General features: G+C 44.6%; 2 protein-coding genes across 2 annotated transcripts in view; both read right to left on the bottom strand.

The window, feature by feature from the left end:
- Positions 1-270: 270 nt before the first annotated feature.
- atf4a (activating transcription factor 4a) lies at positions 271-6,078 on the bottom strand. The gene is made up of 4 exons (XM_056280309.1): positions 5,915-6,078; positions 4,790-4,972; positions 3,747-4,052; positions 271-2,148 (listed from the first exon to the last, which is right to left on the bottom strand). The coding sequence occupies exons 2-4, from the start codon at positions 4,839-4,841 to the stop codon at positions 1,103-1,105; spliced, it is 1,404 nt and encodes a 467-aa protein (XP_056136284.1). The 5' UTR covers positions 4,842-4,972; positions 5,915-6,078; the 3' UTR covers positions 271-1,102.
- An 11,294-nt stretch (positions 6,079-17,372) lies between these two features.
- Positions 17,373-22,509, bottom strand: part of rps19bp1 (ribosomal protein S19 binding protein 1) — a 5,673-nt gene continuing 536 nt past the window's right edge. Inside the window, exons 2-4 of the mRNA XM_056281046.1 lie at positions 21,114-21,290; positions 19,587-19,684; positions 17,373-17,573 (exon numbers count right to left, since the gene is read on the bottom strand). Of these exons, the coding sequence (XP_056137021.1) occupies positions 17,424-17,573; positions 19,587-19,684; positions 21,114-21,290 (425 nt within the window). The 3' untranslated portion in view covers positions 17,373-17,423. The remainder of the gene's footprint in view (positions 17,574-19,586; positions 19,685-21,113; positions 21,291-22,509) is intronic.

Genomic DNA, 22,509 nt, shown 5'->3' on the forward strand with positions numbered 1-22,509 from the left:
TTACCGTCCCCGACAGTGGACGGCCAGTTTGTGTTCTTTTTAGGGCCCCGTAACATTGATTTATGCTGTAATTTGGTTCTCTCGTCAATCTCGTCTAGGATCTGATGCAGCCTGCGATGCATTCCATAAAACATGTTTTTCCTCCCATTACACCCTACAAAGTAGTTATATAACAAATTATTGTGTAGATGTTTGTGTCATTTACTATGGTCCCTGTGCCAGTTTTATGCAGCACAAAAAAACAAAACTCAATAAACCACATCAGATCGGTTGAGTATTGACAGATATTTAATAGAAAAACAAAAGCAGAGCAATAATACAAGCAGAACAGGTGAGCTACAAGACAGGGAAATACTCTGGATATGATAAGTAATCTAGCTTTTAAATAAGAACCACAATCAGTAAGCAAGGAGAGAAACTATGTACAAAGGAGGACTTCAGTGTAAAAGAATTCATAAATAGTTGAGGCCCCCTTCTGGACTTGACGCTGCTTAGAGGAAAGCTCTAACGGGGTGACGGATGAGAAAATAGGACAGGGGTGAAGATGCTGTCGGATAGCGGTGGTCACTTGGAAGGTCATTTCTTGGGAGTGTTGGGCTGGGGTCTGGTCACTGACTGGTACTCGACTGGATGGGTAGTCGTACTCTGATGGAATTGGTTGCAGTTAAAAGTCTACAATACTAACTGGGAATTACACATGAACTTTACATGCCTGGTCTACACAGACAAACACGAACGCTGCATGTGGATGCATGTTCCAAGAGTGTTGCGTGACATGGCATATATTAAGGTTATCTGCAGGGGGCTGAGAGACCAGCATGTACAGATGCTTCCACTGACATCCTCCCAGCCCCCTTCTCTATTTATCAACTTTCCTAGAGTTCAATTTCATCTAACCCCAATCCCTCCTTTTACTGTACTGGTAAGGGTTTTTTTATGTCTGCACTGGCATACTGCTTTCATGCTCTTCCTGTGAAGTATACCCACCAATAGAGCATGCTGCTATGGCTAAATGCTCATTTGCCACAGTATGCTAATGCGACCAAACAAAAAAACAACCCTACTGTTGCATAATGGCAGGCTATGCCACATCTTGTCATGCCTAGGCCACCGTGCAAGTTTTGCCGCGGCGGTTCTTGGCATTGCGGACTTCTTCCATCAGATCCTTGAGGTACTTTATTTCTCGACTGATGGATTCTGCCCTCTCCGCCAGCTCGTGATTCCTCTTCTCCAGCTCACTACACTCAGAATTCAGCACTTCCTGCTCGACGCGCTTCTTCTGTCGGTAGCGCGTGGCGGCCGTCTTGTTTTGTTCCATCTTCTTCAGTTTTTTCTCCACCACCTTGGGAGTGCCCGACACTGACTTTACCCTGGAGGCCTTGGGAGAAGGGGAGGGTGAGACAGGTTCTGGCTTTGAGTAGGGTTTGGTCCTGGAGGAACCAGCTGAGGCAGATAAGGGGGATGTGGAGGCAGAAGGAGAAGGAGGTGAAGAAGAGAGATGAGGAGGGGAGCCAGCAGCCGACTCAAAGCCAGAGTCACTGTCACAAGCGCTAGATGGGGGAGATGCGCTGACTGTTGGACTGGGGAGAGGGACAAAGGTGGGCTCATCCTTGGGGGCAAGGACCACCACCAAGTGGGTAGAGGGGGAGAGAGAGAGGACAATAGGCGCAGTGGTCTGGATGTGTCCGCTGGGATCGGGAACCACAGTGGCAGTCACGGAGGGGATGGCCTTGTCTGCTTCCTGGACATCCACTTCACTCCCTAGTTCCAGGGTGGAGGCTGGAGAGGAGGGAGACACGGAGGGACATGGGGAGGGAGTGGGCGAAGAAGGCTCAGACTTCACCATGGTGTCTCCATCGCAAGCCACCTCCAACAGCTTCACCTCGGTTTCCCTAGAAGAAGACAGCTCCAGAGGAAGCGGAGGGAGGTCGGGCAGCGGTAGGTCCAGTTCCAGAACAGTGTGCTGGGTAGGGATAGCTGCGTCGAAGGAGTCTAGATCCAGATCCATGTGGGAATCGAGGGATGCCAGGAGTTCTTCCGGGGAGCTGGGAGACTCATCAGAGGCACAAGAGCCAATGAGGGAATCCAGGTCTAAGTCATTCAGGTCGATTTTCTCCACCATCCAGTCCATGCCTGAGAAAGCATCATCTGAAAGAAAGAAGGCACGGTTCGTATTAATGAGGAAAACTTAATGGAACAACAAATATTGACCTAGTGACTGGTACATACTTTTGCAACAGAGTTAAGAAAAACAATCAAAATTCAATAAATGCTTTTTTAATTCTAAAAGGGTCTTGGTCCACTTATTTATCTTTAAGATGTTATTTTAAAAAATGACCTCAAACTTCAGACGATATTTCAGACACTCCGTGTCATGTAAACAATTTCACGAGACCATTTAGATCGTACATTGGACATCAGGAAACCTTGGGCTTTTCGATCAAATCAGGTCAAAGCAACCATCTCCATGGGGAAACAAACAGGTTGGTATGTGACAAACGACCAGAATCCGACAACCCAAAGGTTTTTGATATGGTCAAAAAGTAACCATAACGAACAAGGATTAATTAAAGAAAACATAAGAATAGTTGTAAGGCATTAGCCATTCAGCATAATTGACCCGAGATATGGTTACATGAGAGGGCCACACCCACCTCTGCTAACCAGTAGAATGCTGCTAATCATCAAACTCGCACAGCAAGCCACCATTCCCTTGATGCTGACGCAGAGAAAACGGGTTTACGACATACCGCCCTTTGGAGAACTGGGCAGACCAAGTGAACTGTAACCGTTTTCATTTTTACAGAGTGCACATATGGAGAGGGCGTGGGTCTAAACAACTGGGGAAAAAAAACCTGCTTGGCTTTCATCCTAGATGAGTAGGGACAGACATACACGTGGCCCCCAGAGGTACAAACTGATCCACTTAGAACACTTGAGGAGAAAGTTTCCCTACAGTACAAGCCATGATACAGAAATTACTTTATTCATATTTTAAGTTCATAATTAAGTGGTGTATTTTTGTAGATTTTCAGGCAAGGGCATCATACTACAATTTAAGGAATCCCTGTCTGTATGCATGCCGTCTGTCCTTTGATTTTCTCAACAACCACTCATCTGATCGACTTCACACTTGGCGGGTGTATTGCTGAGGACCCAAGGAAGTGCAGTGTCGAGTGTGACATCATTCAGAGATTAGCATGCTATACCTTCGTGCCAAATGTGACGTGGTGACGCCACGTACGTGATAGACGTGATGACATCGTGGGTATAAATACCCCAGCTCAACCGTCCCCACACTCGGATTGCAGATTTCCACAGCAGGTGCACTTTGATTTCACGTTTCGCAGGCATACTGCTGATGATACCAGGAAGTGCAGTGTCGTGAGTGAAATTGTTTTTATGAGTGGGTGCTGAGAAAATTGAAGAACATATACACACATACATATAAAGAGACGTTCTTCCTGTGGCGACTGGATGAACTGCACCATTCTGCGAATGCAACCTACATTATGGTTGGGTGGGGATCACATCCATTTCCATTAAATTTCTTACTTTTCATGTATGCATTTTGTTCTTGAGAACATCTGCCCTGCCTATACTGTTTTAACCATCTATAATCTTGGACAAGTGAGTTTCTACTTTTTCGGAAACACTTTAGTCTAAACGTTCATAAAACTCAAGATTGTTCTGTTCTTGGTCTAAAAAAAAAAAGGGAGGGGGGGGGGTTCATCAACTTTGATTACCTTTGTCATCTGCTCCATCAGGTGTGCGGAGCAGGTCACCGGCACCAAGCCAGGAGAAAGGTGTTGAGTATGTCTCAGCTTTGGTTCCCACAAAAGGATATGTGGGAGGAGAGGGCGGTGGGGAGGAGGAAGAGAGAGGGGAAGAAGACAGAGACTGATAAGGAGACGGGGAGGTGGCATAGGAGGAGAAAGAGAGGGAAGGCGAAGCTGCTGCCTTCCTCTCTAAAGAGGAGGAGGGAGAGAGAGCTTCCTCTTCATCTTGGTCCAGAAGGGGCCCCATGGGGTCAGCCATCATAAATGAGGGCCCTGGGAAAGACAAAGCTTTAAAACATTAGGGACTGGTTTAGCAAAGTTTCAAATTCAGCTCTCAGGAAGTAGGTTCCCTTGTAAGTGATTTTAGTGTGAAGTTTGATCATCTTAATGCTATCACCTTAGCCATCTAAATTCACATTCTAATGATCTAATCAAATATTTACAGCTCATGCAGTCCTCCAACAGCGAATTACAAAACTTATCCTCCTTTGTATTCCACACACATTCCCAGCCAACTCTAGATATTTAGTGCAATGTTCACCATTTAAGGCAATGGAACCCCTCCTGGAAAATGTTGAGGTCAGTTCAATTTTCAGAAAAGGGAAAATAAAATCAACTTTGTATATTTCTATTTGGCTGTCAACAAGTCAGACATTATTCCACTGGCATTGTCTCATTTTTACAGCCTGACTTGTACTGTAGCAACCCAACCATCCCCAGCATGCCAAGAGCACCAGTACCCAGCTGAATCAGTACATTTCTGACTGCCAAGTTTATCAAAACTGTCCCCAACGTGTCAAATCAACCAACAGTAAGTGAGCAACAAAGCAATATCTACCCATCCTATGTTAGCAACCTATTTGTGTATAAAGTGGTAAAAGTTGATGCTAAATATTGCACATTTTCAAACACTTATTATCTGCATACTGTTAAACTGAATTTCCTGCTTCTGGCCAGTGTGCTGAGAAAGTTAAGGCAAGTGATTCAGACATCAGAGTCACAACACCAACCTAAGAACAGGTCCCCCACGTCCTCCAAGACTAGGTGGGAACTCAAAGCCATAGCTGATGTTGGTCAGTGGCAGCCGTGAACGACTAAATAAAGTCAAGGGAGCGTCTGACAAGGTTATCGAGTCAAGTGCTTCGGTCCTGCTGTCGACAGCAGCAAAGCTGAGGGCGGTTGCCGAGGGAGACCTGGATGGAGGGGAGAGCATTGACAGAGGTTAGGCAGGTGAGAAGTCCACAAGCTGAATGTCATCACGCTGAGGAACAAAATTTGGAACAATCATGAATACAAGGCAACGACACAACAAGACCAAAGACAGCAAAAAAATGTCATCATAATTGGTAGTTAACGGTGGCCTTAGGGAGACAATGTTCTGCTGGGAGGAGCGTCTGGACATTCTGCGAAAACTCTGTGTCAAATATAACTTTGGTGTATTGGTTCCTGCTCTTCCTGAAACAACGACCCAGTTGAATATCTTAAGATAAATCTAAGGGCAACGCCAATCAACGCCTACTTTCTATTAGCCCAATTAATTTTGTATTTGAGAGAGCTATTTCTGGATTATCCCACGCGTCCGTAGGGGGGACGGTGCCTCCCCGACCTGGGAAGACGACCCGCCCTCCACCGGGGGATAACATTTCCTAATATGGTCATGCTTTAGCCGGTAACCCCGCCCCCTCCGTGAGTCACCGCGGAGACGGGGGGTGAGGGAGGGGGGGCCACCGCCATTTTCACAACACAACCGTCTGCTAAAGGACACAACGCGCCATTTTGGACGCGCCACGTTGTCAACATTGTATTTATAAATATCACATTTGGGTCTTGAAACAGGTGGCTAGCGACACTGTATCCGCGTTACCGTGACCGAACACGGGCCTATCGAGGTAGACCGCCGCCGCCCGACTTGCGCACACGTTGAACACAAATACGTACGTAAGTAAGGCCACTAAGTACGCGGCTCGACGCTGTTTTGGCGGGCAGACATGGACACAAAGGAAACGCGTTAAGTTTATTAATTCTCGTAAAATCGTCCAAGCCGCCACCGGGGGGGGGAGGGGTGGGGGGCGTTGTGATCAACAGGTTCAACTCAGCCCCCCCGGCGCTACTAGGTAGGTTAAGAGGAGACTTACGCCATTTTGCCAGAAAGAGCCAGCGCACTTCGCCGTTGCACTGCCGGATTTCGCCGCTGCAAGTGTACACCGCAGGCCTTCAGAGTGCCATCTTGTCCCAGAGAGCCTTCGGCGTCAAATCCTGATCGACCAGCGTAGCGTCGCGAGTCGGAAGAACGAGGGAGGGAGTCGCACGGCAATATATATAGGACCGTGTAACACCGCGCGTATCCTTCCGCCCGCGTTGGAGATACGCTTGCCGGGTAGATCCGGCAGCTCGAGCGAGAGGAGTTTCGGGGGGGGGGGGGGGTGTTGAGGCCGAGACGTTACGCGCTTTCCGAGCAATGGCTCCGCCCAAGCCGGACTACGCAAACACGCCGGCCCCTTGCTTTTCAATTGGCTGCGTCTATATAGAGGCGTGTGGTCCAGAGAAAGTAGTCCCTCAAAATTCAGGTTTTGCTGTCATGGCTCGTTCGTCCCCGTGCGGAAGTAGGTCAAACACGAGATGTAAACATTGGTGTTGCTAATCTGTTGTTGCTTCCTGCTGAGTGTGTTTTTATTATGTATGAAATTACTGGTAACACTTTAGTGTGGGGAACGTAGTCACCATTAATTAGGTGCTTATTGGCATGCAAATTAGCAACATATTGGCTCTTAAGCACTTATTAATGCCTTATTCTGCATGGCCTTATTATACAACCAGTAAGCCATTAACTATGAGTTTTCCCTCTATAACCTCAGAAGTATTGCTTATTAGTAGTACCATCTCAATATGCTTTGCTTAGTATGGCCTTTATAAGGTGGTAGTACCACAAGAAGAGTTATTCTCCCTTACTAACACTTAATGAATATGGGGTAACACTTTAGTATGGGGAACATATTCTAAGTAAAAAAACTTAATTACTAGTGAATTAGTAATGATCAAGATGTCACTTTAGTATGGGGAACATAGTCACCATTAAGTAGGTGCTTATTAGCATGGAAATTAGCAACATATTGGCTCTTAATTGGTCATTATTAGGTACTCATTAATGCCTTATTCTGCATGGCCTTATTATACAACCAGTAAGCCATTAGCTATGAGTTTTCCCTCTATAACCTCAGAAGTATTGCTTATTAGTAGTACCATCTCAATATGCTTTGCTTAGTATGGCCTTTATAAGGTGGTAGTACCACAAGAAGAGTTATTCTCCCTTACTAACACTTAATGAATATGGGGTAACACTTTAGTATGGGGAACATATTCTAAGTAAAAAAACTTAATTACTAGTGAATTAGTAATGATCAAGATGTCACTTAAGTATGGGGAACATAGTCACCATTAAGTAGGTGCTTATTAGCATGCAAATTAGCAACATATTGGCTCTTCATTGGTCATTATTAAGCACTCATTAATGCCTTATTCTGCATGGCCTTATTGTACAACCAGTAAGCCATTAACTATGAGTTTTCCCTCTATAACCTCAGAGTTATTGCTTATTAGTAGTACCATCTCAATATGCTTTGCTTAGTATGGCCTTTATAAGGTGGTAGTACCACAAGAAGAGTTATTCTCCCTTACTAACACTTAATGAATATGCTCTGTTCTTACATAACAACACACAAAACTACAAGTGTTCATAGTGTTAAATTACTCTAAATTAAGTTGTTGTTACTTAGAATATGTTCCCCATACTAAAGTGACATCTTGATCATTACTAATTCATTAGTAATTAAGTTTTTGTTACTTAGAATATGTTCCCCATACTAAAGTGACATCTTGATCATTACTAATTCACTAGTAATTAAGTTTTTTACTTAGAATATGTTCCCCATACTAAAGTGACATCTTGATCATTACTAATTCACTAGTAATTAAGTTGTTGTTGCTTAGAATATGTTCCCCATACTAAAGTGACATCTTGATCATTACTAATTCACTAGTAATTAAGTTTTTGTTACTTAGAATATGTTCCTCATACTAAAGTGACATCTTGATCATTACTAATTCACTAGTAATTAAGTTTTTGTTACTTAGAATATGTTCCCCATACTAAAGTGACATCTTGATCATTACTAATTCACTAGTAATTAAGTTTTTGTTACTTAGAATATGTTCCCCATACTAAAGTGACATCTTGATCATTACTAATTCACTAGTAAGTGTTTGTTACTTAGAATATGTTCCCCATACTAAAGTGACATCTTGATCATTACTAATTCACTAGTAATTAAGTAGTTGTTATTTAGAATATGTTCCTCATACTAAAGTGACATCTTGATCATTACTAATTCACTAGTAATTAAGTTGTTGTTACTTAGAATATGTTCCCCATACTAAAGTGACATCTTGATCATTACTAATTCACTAGTAATTAAGTTGTTGTTACTTAGAATATGTTCCCCATACTAAAGTGACATCTTGATCATTACTAATTCACTAGTAATTAAGTTTTTTGACTTAGAATATGTTCCCCATACTAAAGTGACATCTTGATCATTACTAATTCACTAGTGATTAAGTTTTTGTTACTTAGAATATGTTCCCCATACTAAAGTGACATCTTCGTCATTACTAATTCACTAGTAATTAAGTTGTTGTTACTTAGAATATGTTCCCCATACTAAATATTAAATTTAATATTGTTAAATTAATCGTATGTGTGGCACCCTCTTTGTTTTAATTGCATGGAGTTGTCTTTAAACTGTGCGTGTAATCAAAGTTATGGCAGAATTATTTCACAGAGTCCAGTTCAGACTGCAAGACCGGAAAACATGGATACCGTGGACTTACTGCCCCCTTGTGGCCGAGTTAAGCTTCAGCGTGGAGGTTGTTACTAGACGACACAGAGCGAGTCGTCCAGTAATCGGAAGGGGCGCTGGTTCGATCCCCGGCTCCTCATGAGAGCGCGTCGAAGTGTCCTTGAGCAAGACGCTGAATCCCTAACTGCTCACGATGAGCGGGCGGGCGCCTTGCATGGCAGCCTCCGCCATCAGGGTGTGAATTGGTGTGTGAGGCGTGTGTGAGGCGCGTGTGAGGCGTGTGTGAGGCGCGTGTGAGGCGCACACTGCAGAGCGCTCTGAGCGGTCGGTAGACTAGAAGAGCACTTTAAAAGGGTGATTCTTCAATTAAGGGAGTTTTTTTCTGTCCCCAGGGGGCAGAGTTGAAAAAAACAACAGCAAAAACGAACAAAAATTATTTGTTAGGTTTGAAAGAGAAAGAGTGTGTGTCACTGATGACATTTTAATACATTGTCAGTATGTCGAAAAGTCAAATGTGCCAGAATTTCACTGCTGTGGGCTTGTCCCCAACCCAGACTCTTGAACTTCCCCGCTATAATAAAGTCATAAAAATTGTAAATTCATTAAAGCTTTACTTTGCATTTTCTCATAATAACTTAAAAAGACATATTTCCAATTCATATGGTTTATATGTGTGCAATTTTCATATTTTTATAGTTAAATATGGCTGCCCCTCATACATCTGTCATTACCACCACACCCAACATTTTAGAGCAACAACGTTTTTAAAAAAACAACAACAATGTGGTTGCCATGGAAACCAGAAGTGCCAGAGGGGCGTGAGCAGTCATGGCAGAAGCGTGACTTTTTCATGTGCACAAATGTAATGTGAAGGTTTATATGTCCTGATCTGACAGGATGGTTATTACACATGTAAGTCATGTGAAGGTTTATATGTCCTGATCTGACAGGATGGTTATTACACATGTAAGTCGTGTGAAGGTTTATATGTCCTGATCTGACAGGATGGTTATTACACATGTAAGTCATGTGAAGGTTTATATGTCCTGATCTGACAGGATGGTTATTACACATGTAAGTCATGTGAAGGTTTATATGTCCTGATCTGACAGGATGGTTATTACACATGTAAGTCATGTGAAGGTTTATATGTCCTGACCTGACAGGAGGGTTATTACACATGTAAGTCATGTGAAGGTTTATATGTCCTGACGTGACAGGATGTTTATTACACATGTAAGTCATGTGAAGGTTTATATGTCCTGACCTGACAGGAGGGTTATTACACGTGTAAGTCATGTGAAGGTTTATATGTCCTGACCTGACAGGATGGTTATTACACGTGTAAGTCATGTGAAGGTTTATATGTCCTGACCTGACAGGAGGGTTATTACACATGTAAGTCATGTGAAGGTTTATATGTCCTGACGTGACAGGATGGTTATTACACATGTAAGTCATGTGAAGGTTTATATGTCCTGTTCTGACAGGATGGTTATTACACATGTAAGTCATGTGAAGGTTTATATGTCCTGATCTGACAGGATGGTTATTACACATGTAAGTCATGTGAAGGTTTATATGTCCTGATCTGACAGGATGGTTATTACACATGTAAGTCATGTGAAGGTTTATATGTCCTGATCTGACAGGATGGTTATTACACATGTAAGTCATGTGAAGGTTTATATGTCCTGATCTGACAGGATGGTTATTACACATGTAAGTCATGTGAAGGTTTATATGTCCTGACCTGACAGGATGGTTATTACACATGTAAGTCATGTGAAGGTTTATGTCCTGACCTGACAGGATGGTTATTACACATGTAAGTCATGTGAAGGTTTATATGTCCTGACCTGACAGGATGGTTATTACACGTGTAAGTCATGTGAAGGTTTCTATGTCCTGATCTGACAGGATGGTTATTACACGTGTAAGTCATGTGAAGGTTTATATGTCCTGATCTGACAGGAGGGTTATTACACATGTAAGTCATGTGAAGGTTTATATGTCCTGACGTGACAGGATGGTTATTACACATGTAAGTCATGTGAAGGTTTATATGTCCTGTTCTGACAGGATGGTTATTACACATGTAAGTCGTGTGAAGGTTTATATGTCCTGATCTGACAGGATGGTTATTACACATGTAAGTCATGTGAAGGTTTATATGTCCTGATCTGACAGGAGGGTTATTACACATGTAAGTCGTGTGAAGGTTTATATGTCCTGATCTGACAGGATGGTTATTACACATGTAAGTCATGTGAAGGTTTATATGTCCTGATCTGACAGGAGGGTTATTACACATGTAAGTCATGTGAAGGTTTATATGTCCTGATCTGACAGGATGGTTATTACACTTGTAAGTCATGTGAAGGTTTATATGTCCTGATCTGACAGGATGGCTATTACAAGTCATAACCAAACACGTCACTAGTTGAGTATTTTAGTTCAGAAATAAGAAACTTCACTTTATTCACGTATATTCATGGTACATTGTATGCTAGCTAACAAGTTAGCTTAGCAAGTCTCAGACTTGGCCAACTTTTTCCCCAAAAAGTGAAAACTGTCATGACCATCACGTGTCATGACCGTCACATTTTGCTGTTACAACTCTGAAAAAAGCGTCATAACATCAAACTTCTTTTGTAGGACGATCAAAGCTATGCTAAGATATTTGTTCCACACCACTTAATAGAGCTTTTGAAAAAGAAAACCCAGATTTTAAAGCAATTTATTTTTTATTTTTTCAAAATTCCAAAAGCCGAAAGTGCCCCAAATTGAAGAATTGCCCATAAATGCAACCCATTTACCACTTATTTACTATTTACAATGAGCATAAGCATTCAACCCAACTTACAAGCCATGCCAACAACGATGAGTAGGAGGATGAGTCTATAGTAGGCCCGTCTTGGTTAGAGTACATAGTTTATATGGGTGATGCTTGTCTTGTATTGTTGGGGTTTTTTTCTTTTAACATTGTCTCTGTCTCTGCCAAGTTACATTTTACTTCCTGATTGATTTATACGGCCCATTATTTGCCCATATTTTGGGTGGCACGGCGGTTAGTGCAGTCACCTCACAGCAATAAGGTCCTGGATTTGAGCCCTGGGTAGTCCAACCTTAGGGGTCGTCCCGGGTCGTCCTCTGTGTGGGGTTTGCATGTTCTGCTCGTGTCTGCGTGGGTTTCCTCCGGGGGCTCCGGTTTCTTTCCCACAGTCCAAAGACATGTAGGTCAGCTGAATTGGCTGTACTGAATGGTCCCTAGGTATGAATGGTGAGACATGAAGTGTTTGAGTTTCTGCTGAGGCCAATATGACAGGACTATTTCACAACCAAAATCCGTCTCTGGGTTTATTTTAGAAAATGCATAACTACAGCACATTTGGGAGCAACGTATTCCAATTTTGCTGCTCGAGGCAGCTGGAGGCGATGTTTTTACACCCCTCTGCATTTTTCCATGGGCCTCTAGAGTGACGACGTCAATCTGCGCTTCAGTCACTGCTAATTTGCCCACAGATCTTGCGGCGTATTCGCCCGCAGCTCACTCCGTCTTCACGCGTATTGCCTGCACAGTCATCTTCACTTGGAGAGGCAAAGGCCCTCTCTTGCTCTGTGATAGATTTTGGCAGTCTGTTTATTTTTAGTGTTGGATTGGACTCAACAGTTTAACATAGACCTTGGAAATGGTGACATCAGTTTGTGTCCTTCAGCGCACATCTGGATCCGTTCATTTTTTTATTTATTTTTTTGACTATGGAAAACTGAATGGGACTTTTGGATCCTATTTGCCAACCGCTCTCTCATCAAAATATGTTGAATAACAGGCCTACATGCTACAGTGTAGCATGTAGGCCTGTCTGGCTACATGCTACATGCTGGCTACATGCTGTCTGGCTACGTGCTACAGTGTAGCATGTAGCCAGACAGCACTAATGAAAGCTACTATATGAACAGAGACTGCTGTGACGCCCTGGCATCTCCATGGCAACAAGAGACGAGTCAAATACTAACTTCATGCTAACGTCGTGGAAATATGCACTTTGCTAGTGTGTCAGTTAAGATGTACACACTGACCTGGCAACGAGACACCGTTTCATACTCGGTTATGTATCCGCTGCACCAAGGGCAAGTAGCTGCACTATGCTACATCCATCCATCCATTATTCAAGCCACTTATCTGAATTAGGGTCGCGGGATGCTGGAGCCTATCCCAGCAGTCATTGGGCGGCAGGTGGGGGGGACACCCTGGACGGGCTGCCAGTCCATCACAGGGCCAACACATTTACACCTAGGGACAATGTAGTACGGCCGAGTCACCGGACCTACATGTCTTTGGACTGTGGGAGGAAACCGGAGCCCCCGGAGGAAACCCACGCAGACACGGGGAGAACATGCAAACTCCAGATAGCATCCGCACGTGGGCCACTTCAGGCAATGATGCGGCACTGGTGGCCTTCTTCTGGCCCTGACAAAATGGATGTTAGTCTGAAGTGGCCCACATGTGTAATAGCAAATATGGCCCAAATATGCCAAATCAGATGTGGGCCTTTTTTGGCAAAGATGCGGTGCTCTTGGGATGTGACCCTGAAGTGGCCCGCGTGGTAAATGGTGAACAGTCACTTCAGGCTCACATCCACTTTGTCAGGGCCAGAAGAAGGCCACCAGTGCCGCATGATTGCCTGAAGTGGCCCACATCCGGATGCTGCCTGGGGATGCGACAGTAAACGGTGATAACAGTGTTTATCAAGGTGGAGCTGGTGTTACCTCCCACTGCTGGAGGTTAGCAGTGAGATGGCTGAGGGGATGAAGGAGTGTTTGTATCTACTGGTTTTGACTACTGCGTATTTTGAAGCGGGAACCAGAAGGCAAGGTGTGAAACTCTAGGTGCAGGGGGTGGGTGCTGTCTTGTTATGTAAATCAGACAGACGTTTCCGAACCAGAATCGGAATACTTGATTCATCCCCGAGGGGAAACTGGCTTCTATTACAGACACTCACGCTCTAGTAAAGAAGAAACTAAAAACTAACATAGAAATAAAAGATTAAATAGTAGAAGATATATATCAACAAGCATGGTGCCCATAACGCCCTATCTATACTGCACTACCGCAGCACAAAACAACAGCACAAACCAACCCGACAGGGTAACACAAGTGGAAGGGCAGTCCGGTGACCATGAACTGTGAGTGTGTGACCCTCTGAGGGAGGAGTTGTAAAGTTTGATGGCCACAGCCAGGAACGACCTCCTGCGGCGCTCTGTGGCGCATTTCGGCAGAATGAGTCTATCACTAAAAGTACTCCTGTGCCCGACCAGCACCTCATGGAGTGGGTGGGAGACAGTGTCCATGATGGCACGTGACGTTACTAGTGTCCCCCAGATAGCAGACACATTTGGGCCAAATCTGGGGCACTTTTGGTACTTACGGCTCAGTAACAGCACTGGCAACTGTTGTGTGGGCCAGACATGGCCCAAATGTCACAAGCCGGGCCTGACTTGGGTTACGGCAAGTGTTGTGTGGGCCAGATGTGGCCCAAATGTAATGAACCGGGCTTGACTTTGGTTCCAGCACATACTATGTGGACCAGATGTGGCCCAAATGTGGCTGAGTTGAGGCAGCCACACTCGCCCTGAGTCAACTCCGTCATTCAAGGCCAAATGTGGCCAAAGACTCTTTACTATGTGGGATCCTCCTCTCAGAAACCGCTGCCGGAGAACCCAGCTCCACTCCCACAAACATCACCGGCCTTGCGGATCAGTTTACTGAGCTTGTTTGCATCCGCTACCCTCAATCTTGCTGAACCAACACACAGCAGCACACAGGAGAGCACTGCCACCACAGACTCGCACCATATCCTGAGCAGTCTGGCCGATGTTGAAGGACCGCAGCCTCCTCAAAAAGTAGAGATGGCTCTGTCCCTTCCTGTAGAGGGCATCAGTGTTCTTAGCCCAGTCCAGTTTATTGTCTATGTACACCCCCAGGTACTTGTAGCATTCCACAGTGTCCACACTGACCCCCTGGATGGAGACAGGGGGACACTGGTGTCATGTCCCCCCTCAGATCAACAACCAGCTCCTTTGTCTTAATCACGTCGAGGTTCCGCTCACACCAACTCGTCTGTTTCTGCCGGGTACCTGCGGTGCTACTGCAGACCTTGGACACCTCTGTTAGTGCATTTTTCTGTTTAAGGTTGGGAGAGGCATACCAACCGATAAAAGAAAAAGTAATAACCGACTCAATAAAAGATCTGTAGAACAGAGTCAACAGGGACCTGTCGACACCGATGGAAGTGGAATCCTATATTTGGCCTTAAAAGTAACCCATCTGGGTCCGCGGTGGTGTAGCGGTCTAAGCATCGGCTTTGTGTCGATGCAGCTGCCCACTGGGGACCGGGGTTCGCGCCCCGGTCTCGTCAGAACCGACTACGGCCAGAATCGATGAAGCAGCAATGATTGGCAACGCTGTCTTGGGGAGGGGGACGGAGTCGGCTTGTGTTCGTCACACGAACGCGTCTCTGGGTGTGTTGGAGAAAGTGGTTGGGCCTGGAGTCGCCTTGTCACGGAAGTGGCGAGGCGACTCCTTGGAGACTGCCGGCCGGAGAGATGCAGTTGGCGAAGGCACGCAGTACGAGGGTGGGTGTTTGAACTAAAATAGGGATCGATTGGCCGCTAAATTGGGAGGGAAAAAAATCAGAACTAAATTTATAAAAAAATAACCCATCTTGGCCTTAGAGGTGTATGGTACACTAGCAGTCAAGCATCTGGAGTGCCTCCTAGTGGGCAGAGGGACCAATATCGTATGGAAGTTAGCTGCAAAGTTAAAACTGGGCCCAATGCAACAGGAATCTGTTCTTAAATAGTCCATCCATCCATCCATCCATCCATCCATCCATCCATTATCCGAACCGCTTACACTGCTCTCAGGGTCGCGGGGATGCTGGAGCCTATCCCAGCAGTCAGTGGGGCGGCAGGTGGGGAGACACCCTGGACAGGCCGCCAGGCCATCACAGAGGGCCCACACACACACACACACACACACTTAGGGACAATGTAGTACGGCTGATCCACCTGACCTACATGTCTTTGGACTGTGGGAGGAAACCCACGCAGACACGGGGAGAACATGCAAACTCCACACAGAGGACGACCCGGGACGACCCACCAAGGTTGGACTACCCCGGGGCTCGAACCCAGGAGGTCCTGGATTCAAACCCCAGGGTAGTCCCCAGGGCAGTCCATTGGTGGTCTTGCTGAGAGGCGACCGCACTAACCACTGCGCCACTGTGCCGCCCCTGATCCAGTCCCCACCGTGAAATATTACAACGCTGAAACAAGAAAGTTTCAGTGTTGTAATATTTCACGTTGTGGACTGGTATCCTGGGGGGATCACTGAACACCAAGATCTTTATACCACCCTTTATTGATAAAACATACAAACAAGTCCACAAACGCTGTGGGGAAAGAAGAACGTCCATGTAGATTTATTCAAATTTACAAATATGTATGGACACACGAATGACAAATTCAACCTGCGCTAGTGATTGTATAAAAAGTTAAAAAAAAACAACAAAAAAAAACAAAATAGTGCCAGCCTGGAAATATTCAAACAAGCTGGAACAAGGCCCTTGGTTTACCGAGTGAAACAGCCAACCATTTTCGAGATTGATATTCATCATTCTGACTTGTGTTATCACCGGTAGATATACGCACGACATGTGAATGAGTCGTCAGCAGGATGACGACGTCACTGGGAATGAACTACAAGTAGTAAACTGATGTATATCGCTGCAGAACTCCCAATCTAGCCATCTTGAAATCATCTCGGCAATGCAACTTTTTGCTGCAACTGACGCAGCATACGAAGAATTTCCTTCTAAAATGAAATACACCTTTTGTTTTTTTAATAACTATATATATATGTGTGTATATATATGTATGTATATATATATATATATATATATACACATATATATATATATATATATATACATATATCCATTATCCAAGCCGTTTAGCCCAACCGGGGTCGCTGGGATGCTGGAGCCTATCCCAGCAGTCATTGGGCGGCAGGTGGGGAGACACCCTGGACAGGTCACCAGTCAATCACAGGGCCCACACACACACACACCTAGGGACAATTTATGATGGCCGAGTCACCTGACCTACACGTCTTTGGACCGTGGGAGGAAACCAGAGCCCCCGGAGGAAACCCACACAGACACGGGGAGAACATGCAAACTCCACACAGAGGACGACCCCCAAGGTTGGACTACCCCGGGGCTCGAACCCAGGACCTTCTTGCTGTGAGGCAACCGCGCTACTAACCACTGTGCCGCCTTATATATATATATATATATATACACACACCATGAGTTACTAACTGAAATGTTGTCTCATGATCTTTGATAGGGAAACATGTTTCTCGGGGGAGGAAACCATGTTTGTGAACTATCAAAAGAACGTTCCCCCCCCAAAAAGCTAATGAAATCTTTCATATTAAACGATCGTCGTTCAAAATCCCTTCGCGGGTCATGCAACTTGACCCGAATCGGCACATCACCGTATCGGTAGGAAGACTGCAAGCCCGGTACGTCAATCGCTTGGCTAACTTATAGGCCAAACAAATATACCCACCTGAACACTTCTCCTGAAGACGGCGAGCCATGTTAGGCAGAATAAACCACAGCCAAATGTTGGGACACCCCCCCCCACCCACCCCCACCCACGTGAACACAAAACCCTGGTGTGGATCCACTGAGAATATGGTGTTCTCAGGTGTGCTTTATTTTTCCTGCTCCACAGTCCTTCCAAAATATTCCTTCTGGAACTGCTGGAATTCCTCCTCCGTGAACAAAGACTGGGGCTTGGCGGCCTTCTTGGTGGGACGGTCCGGACGATTCCTGGACTGCCTCCCAGTGTTGTGGTGCAGAATCTGGGGGAAGCGGAGAATGACAGGTTAACTGACGGAGACATCAATAAGAGTTTCACCTTTCCGTACGAGCTCGCTGAATTAGTGCTGTACAGAACACTGGATGATGCCCGCAAGCTCCTTTCCGATAGTGGGATTAAGGGAGTCGACGTCCAAAACTGGGGCGAGGAGCTCGGACATCCGGAGGGAGCCCGGAGTAGAGCCGCCGCTCCTTCGTGTCATGACTCTGCTGACACACAATGCTAACAGCCTACGAATTACCATTAGCCAATCAGCACCTTTCTTTTCATCTGCTCTCTCAACTTTCTGGCTTTATGAATCTCGGCCGTTTTGGCATTACAGCGCTTTGCACTGTGTTTATTGTGGACGTTCATGCTGCAATGGTGATAAAATACAGTACATTGTGCAGCCATACATATCAGTAAACAATAGTAGACAGTAAACATGATGGTAGTTAACATACAGCCTGCAACAGCAGTATGAAAGTAAACAAAACCTCTCTCAATATTGCTCTTTTGGCAGTTGGCAGATAAAGAGATGGCGTATTACTGCCACCAACCGAGCTCTTGTACGAATGAATACTTCTGGTTTATAATCCCGTCCCTCTTTATGACGGACAGCTTTTCATCCCACCTTCGGCTTTAGCCGTTTGGAAAAGGTATTGATGACCCTCGCTGTCGGCTATGGTCAGACAGTACGAACAAGTTCGCTAGTAATCGGAAGGGCGCTGGTTTGATCCCAGGCTCTCCAGAGAGCACGTCGAAGTGTCCCTGAGCAAGACACCGAACCCCTAACTGCTCCTGATGAGCAAGTTGGAGCCTTGCATGACAGCCTCCGCCATCAGGGTGTGAATGTGTGCGTGAATGTGAGGCACACATTGTAAAATGCTTTGCGTGGTTGGTAGACTAGAAAGGTGCTATGTAAATGCAGTCCATTTACCACTATTACATGTCCGAACAAAACAACTAAAAGGATACCCACTTTGAAACAGCTCGTGCTCGACATGCTCTACTACTACTACGACTACTACTACTTTCGGCTGTTCCTGTTAGGGGTCGCCACAGCGGATCATCCATTTCCATCTCTTCCTGTCCTCTGGATCCTCCTCTTTCACACCAGCCACCTGCATGTCCTCTCTCAGCACATCCATAAACCTCCTCTTCTCCTCTTCCCTGGCAGCTCCATATTCAGCATCCTTCTCCCAGTATACCCAGCATCTCTCCTCCACACATGTCCAAATCATCTCAATCTTGCCTCTCTTGCTTTGTCTCCACACCATCCAACCTGAGCTGTCCCTCTAATATACTCGTTCCTAATCCTGTCCTTCTTCATCACTCCCAATGAAAATCTTATCATCTTCATCTCTGCCACCTCCAGCTCCACCTCCTGTCTTTTCATCAGTGCCACTGTCTCCAAACCATATAACATAGCTGGTCTCACTACCATCTTGTGAACCTTCCCTTTAACTCTTGCTGGTACCCTTCTGTCACAAATCACTCCTGACACTCTTCTCCACCCACTCCACCCTGCCTGCACTCTCTTCTTCACCTCGCTTCTGCACTCCTCATTACTTTGGACAGTTGACCCCAAGTATCTATACTCATACGCCTTTGTCACCTCTACTCCTTGCAACCTCACCATTCCACTGTCCTCCCTCTCATTCACGCATATGTATTCGGTCTTGCTCTTACTGACTTTCATTCCTCTTCTCTCCAGTGCATACCTCCATCTCTCCAGGCTCTCCTCCGCCTGCAACCTACTCTCGCTACAGATCAAAATGTCCTCCGCAAACATCATATATGCAATTGCATGTATAATCATCGATATGCATATCCATATGCATTGATATGCAAAACACACAAATATACTCCCGCCATTAGTCGGCAGATTCTATCAGGTGTGTGGCACTTAGGACAGTCACTTCCACATGCATACTCATGTTAAAAATGAGAATACAGTGGTAATACAGTTATGACAGTATGTGAAAGAGAGAGGCAGACTGACTGCCTTCCTTACCTTATTGGTGTCAGAATTAGTGGCATTGCAGCTAGTTCTCAGAAAGTACTTAAGGTTAGCACTCATACGACTTTTGCTCTGCTTCTTCCTGTACTCCTCTGGGTAAAGAGGGAAAGACAACAGAGATAGCGGTAGAATTATCAGTTCAAAGTTGAGATATTTTCAGGTCTCAGTTGAGGCTTGGAAGCATTCCACTCAAAGGCTTCTTTGTAAATCAGGAAATTTTGGAATGAGTAAAAAGAATTTAATTGGACGGAGGCTAACTTAAACACCATGCCCAACAGCTGATTTCCCTTTGTCTCACCTACTTTCTGTGCTTTTGTGTCTCTGAAACCTTGTGACTGACAAGGACTGCCAATTCAAATCCTCAATACATGGCTTACAAATAACACTCCTTGAAAATACTGTGCACTTACATATGAAGAAGTTAATTTTCACATTCAGTGTTATAAGTGTTGTTTCTGTCCCTTAATTTGTTCATTGCAAACCACACTCTGCAATAACAACAATAACTTCAGTCACAGTGCTTAAGTTTAGGGTTAAGCAGTGGCGGCTGGCCAGTACAGGGCGCTGGGGCGCCGCCCCCTTCAAACATCAAGAGATGAAAATCTGCTTAAACATGTTAAATATAATTTAATTGTATTATGCAAATAATTATGAAATAAAAGTGTTTTTCAGTCTGTGAGCGCCTGTCCGCAGCATTAAAAATTGGTTCCAAATGGTATTTGGTTGATTTCTGTCTGAATACATATACTTCCTGTCTGAATACATACTTCCTGGGTGAGGGGCGCCGGCCAAACCATACCTTATGTAAGCCCTCAAACTTGTGGTGAGCAGGTGACCTGAGGCTGCTGTCTGATTGGTTTCTTCAGATTTTCCATGGGGCACAGTTCTGTGCGCCCCAGACACTCCCACTTTTATTGGCAGCGAATTGGTATTGTTTTAATGGTTTTTAATCTAATGTGACTGGACAATTCTCATGGCTGTCAATCGTCTTTACACCCACCACGACGCCTCATCTCGACTGTCAATCATCCCCCGTCTACGAACCCTGATAAACTCTATAGGCTACATTGTCCTTCATAAGAACTCTGTGACTGTGTGGACATTAAAGCAGCTTTCAGGTGTGCTGTGCCAAGGTAAATTGCGCCCCCCCCCCCAAATGTTTAGCACCAGCCACCACTGGGGTTAAGGTTAGGTAATAGTTAACGTTTAGGGTTCGGTATTGCTTAGTGAGGCTGTCAGACAACGGTTTGGCTATCCCCATCTTATCACATGGAGCCTCATCATCAGAGTCAGAATGAGGAAGAACACTCACACCTCAAGTGTGTGGTGATGACACAGATACGTCACTTACTGTGTCACTCAGAATCAGGAAAAGTGATGTTAAAAGTGTGGATTTTTAGCACATGCATATTTGTATTTTCTCATACTGTGGCAGAATTGTCTTGTGATGTCTATCACTCTATTGTTACTGGGGCTCTTAACAAAGACATCCATGCAGCCCAAGACATTTACTAGACTTACCCACGGCAGACTTGATCCTCTTATCTTTAACTGTTGCTTTACTCTTGTTGGAACCCAGGACGCCCTGCAGTCTTTTGACCTGCTTGGTGACTCCATGCCGCTTGGTGCTGACTAGCTCCATCGCCTTTGCCTTGTTTGGGGTCTTCTTGGCTTGGCTCTTCTTACCCTTACCAATGTCTGTCAGAGGGTAAAGTAAAGGAAGGAAGAGAAAGAAACCGAGATGCACACAGAGAATGAGAGACGGCATAAAAAGCGGATCAGAGCAACGCTGTGTCCAATTACAGCCAAACTTTTACGTCAGTAATCCTGAATTAATATGGTATGTCCTTATCTGAAACCTTCCATATAAATTCCAGCCAGAGCTATAAATGAGTTATTTTCCATTCCTGGGCGATTCTTCAGTTAAGGGAGTTTTTCTGTCCCCAGGGTAGATTTTCAAGAGAAAAAAAATTTAGTTTTTGAAAAAACAATTATTGTATTTGTTAGTTAGGTTGTGTTAGCTGTGAAAAGAAAAAAAAGGCGCGTGTGAGGCGCACACTGCAGAGCGCTCTGAGCGGTCGGTAGACTAGAAAAGCACTTTAAAAGGGTGATTCTTCAATTAAGGGAGTTTTTCTGTCCCCAGGGGGCAGAGTTGAAAAAAACAACAGCAAAAACAAACAAAAATTATTTGTTAGGTTTGAAAGAAAAAGAGTTGTGTCTCAGTGATGACATTTTAATACTTTTTCAGTATGTTGAAAATTCAAATGTGACAAAATTTCCCTGTTTTGGGCTTGTCCCCAACCCAGACTTTTTAACTTCCCCCCTATAATAAAGTAACAAAAAAGGTTAAATTCATTAAAGCTTTACTTTGCATTTTCTCATAATAATTTAAAAAGACATATTTCCAATTCATATGGTTTATATGTGTGCAACTTGCACATGTTTTATAGTTAAATATCGCTGCCCCTCATACATCCGTCATTACCAGCACACCCAACATTTTAGAGCAACGTTTTTCAAACAACAATGTGGTTGCCATGGAAACGAGAAGTGCCAGAGGCGTATGAGCAGTCATGGCAGGCGCGTGACTTTTTCATGTGCACAAATGTAATGTGAGGTTTCTATGTCCTGATCTGACAGGATGGTTATTACACAATTTAGTCATGTGAAGGTTTATATGTCCTGATCTGACAGGATGGTTATTACACATGTAAGTCATGTGAAGGTTTATATGTCCTGATCTGACAGGATGGTTATTACACATGTAAGTCATGTGAAGGTTTATATGTCCTGAACTGACAGGATGGTTATCACAAGTCATTACCAAACACGTTACTAGTTGAGTATTTTAGTTCAGAAATAAGAAACTTCACTTTATTCGCGTCTACACATGGCACATTGTATGCTAGCTAACAAG

The sequence above is a fragment of the Lampris incognitus genome, chromosome 5, assembly GCF_029633865.1.
Source record: "Lampris incognitus isolate fLamInc1 chromosome 5, fLamInc1.hap2, whole genome shotgun sequence".
NCBI lineage: Eukaryota > Metazoa > Chordata > Actinopteri > Lampriformes > Lampridae > Lampris > Lampris incognitus.

Coding starts and splice junctions, on each gene's coding strand:
- atf4a (XM_056280309.1), bottom strand. CDS start 4,841: ATGGCTTTGAGTTCCCACCTAGTCTTGGAGGACGTGGGGGACCTGTTC. Junction 4,053..4,789: donor CGTGGGGGACCTGTTCTTAG/GTTGGTGTTGTG, acceptor TGTCTTTCCCAG/GGCCCTCATTTATGATGGCT. Junction 2,149..3,746: donor TGATGGAGCAGATGACAAAG/GTAATCAAAGTT, acceptor TCTTTCTTTCAG/ATGATGCTTTCTCAGGCATG.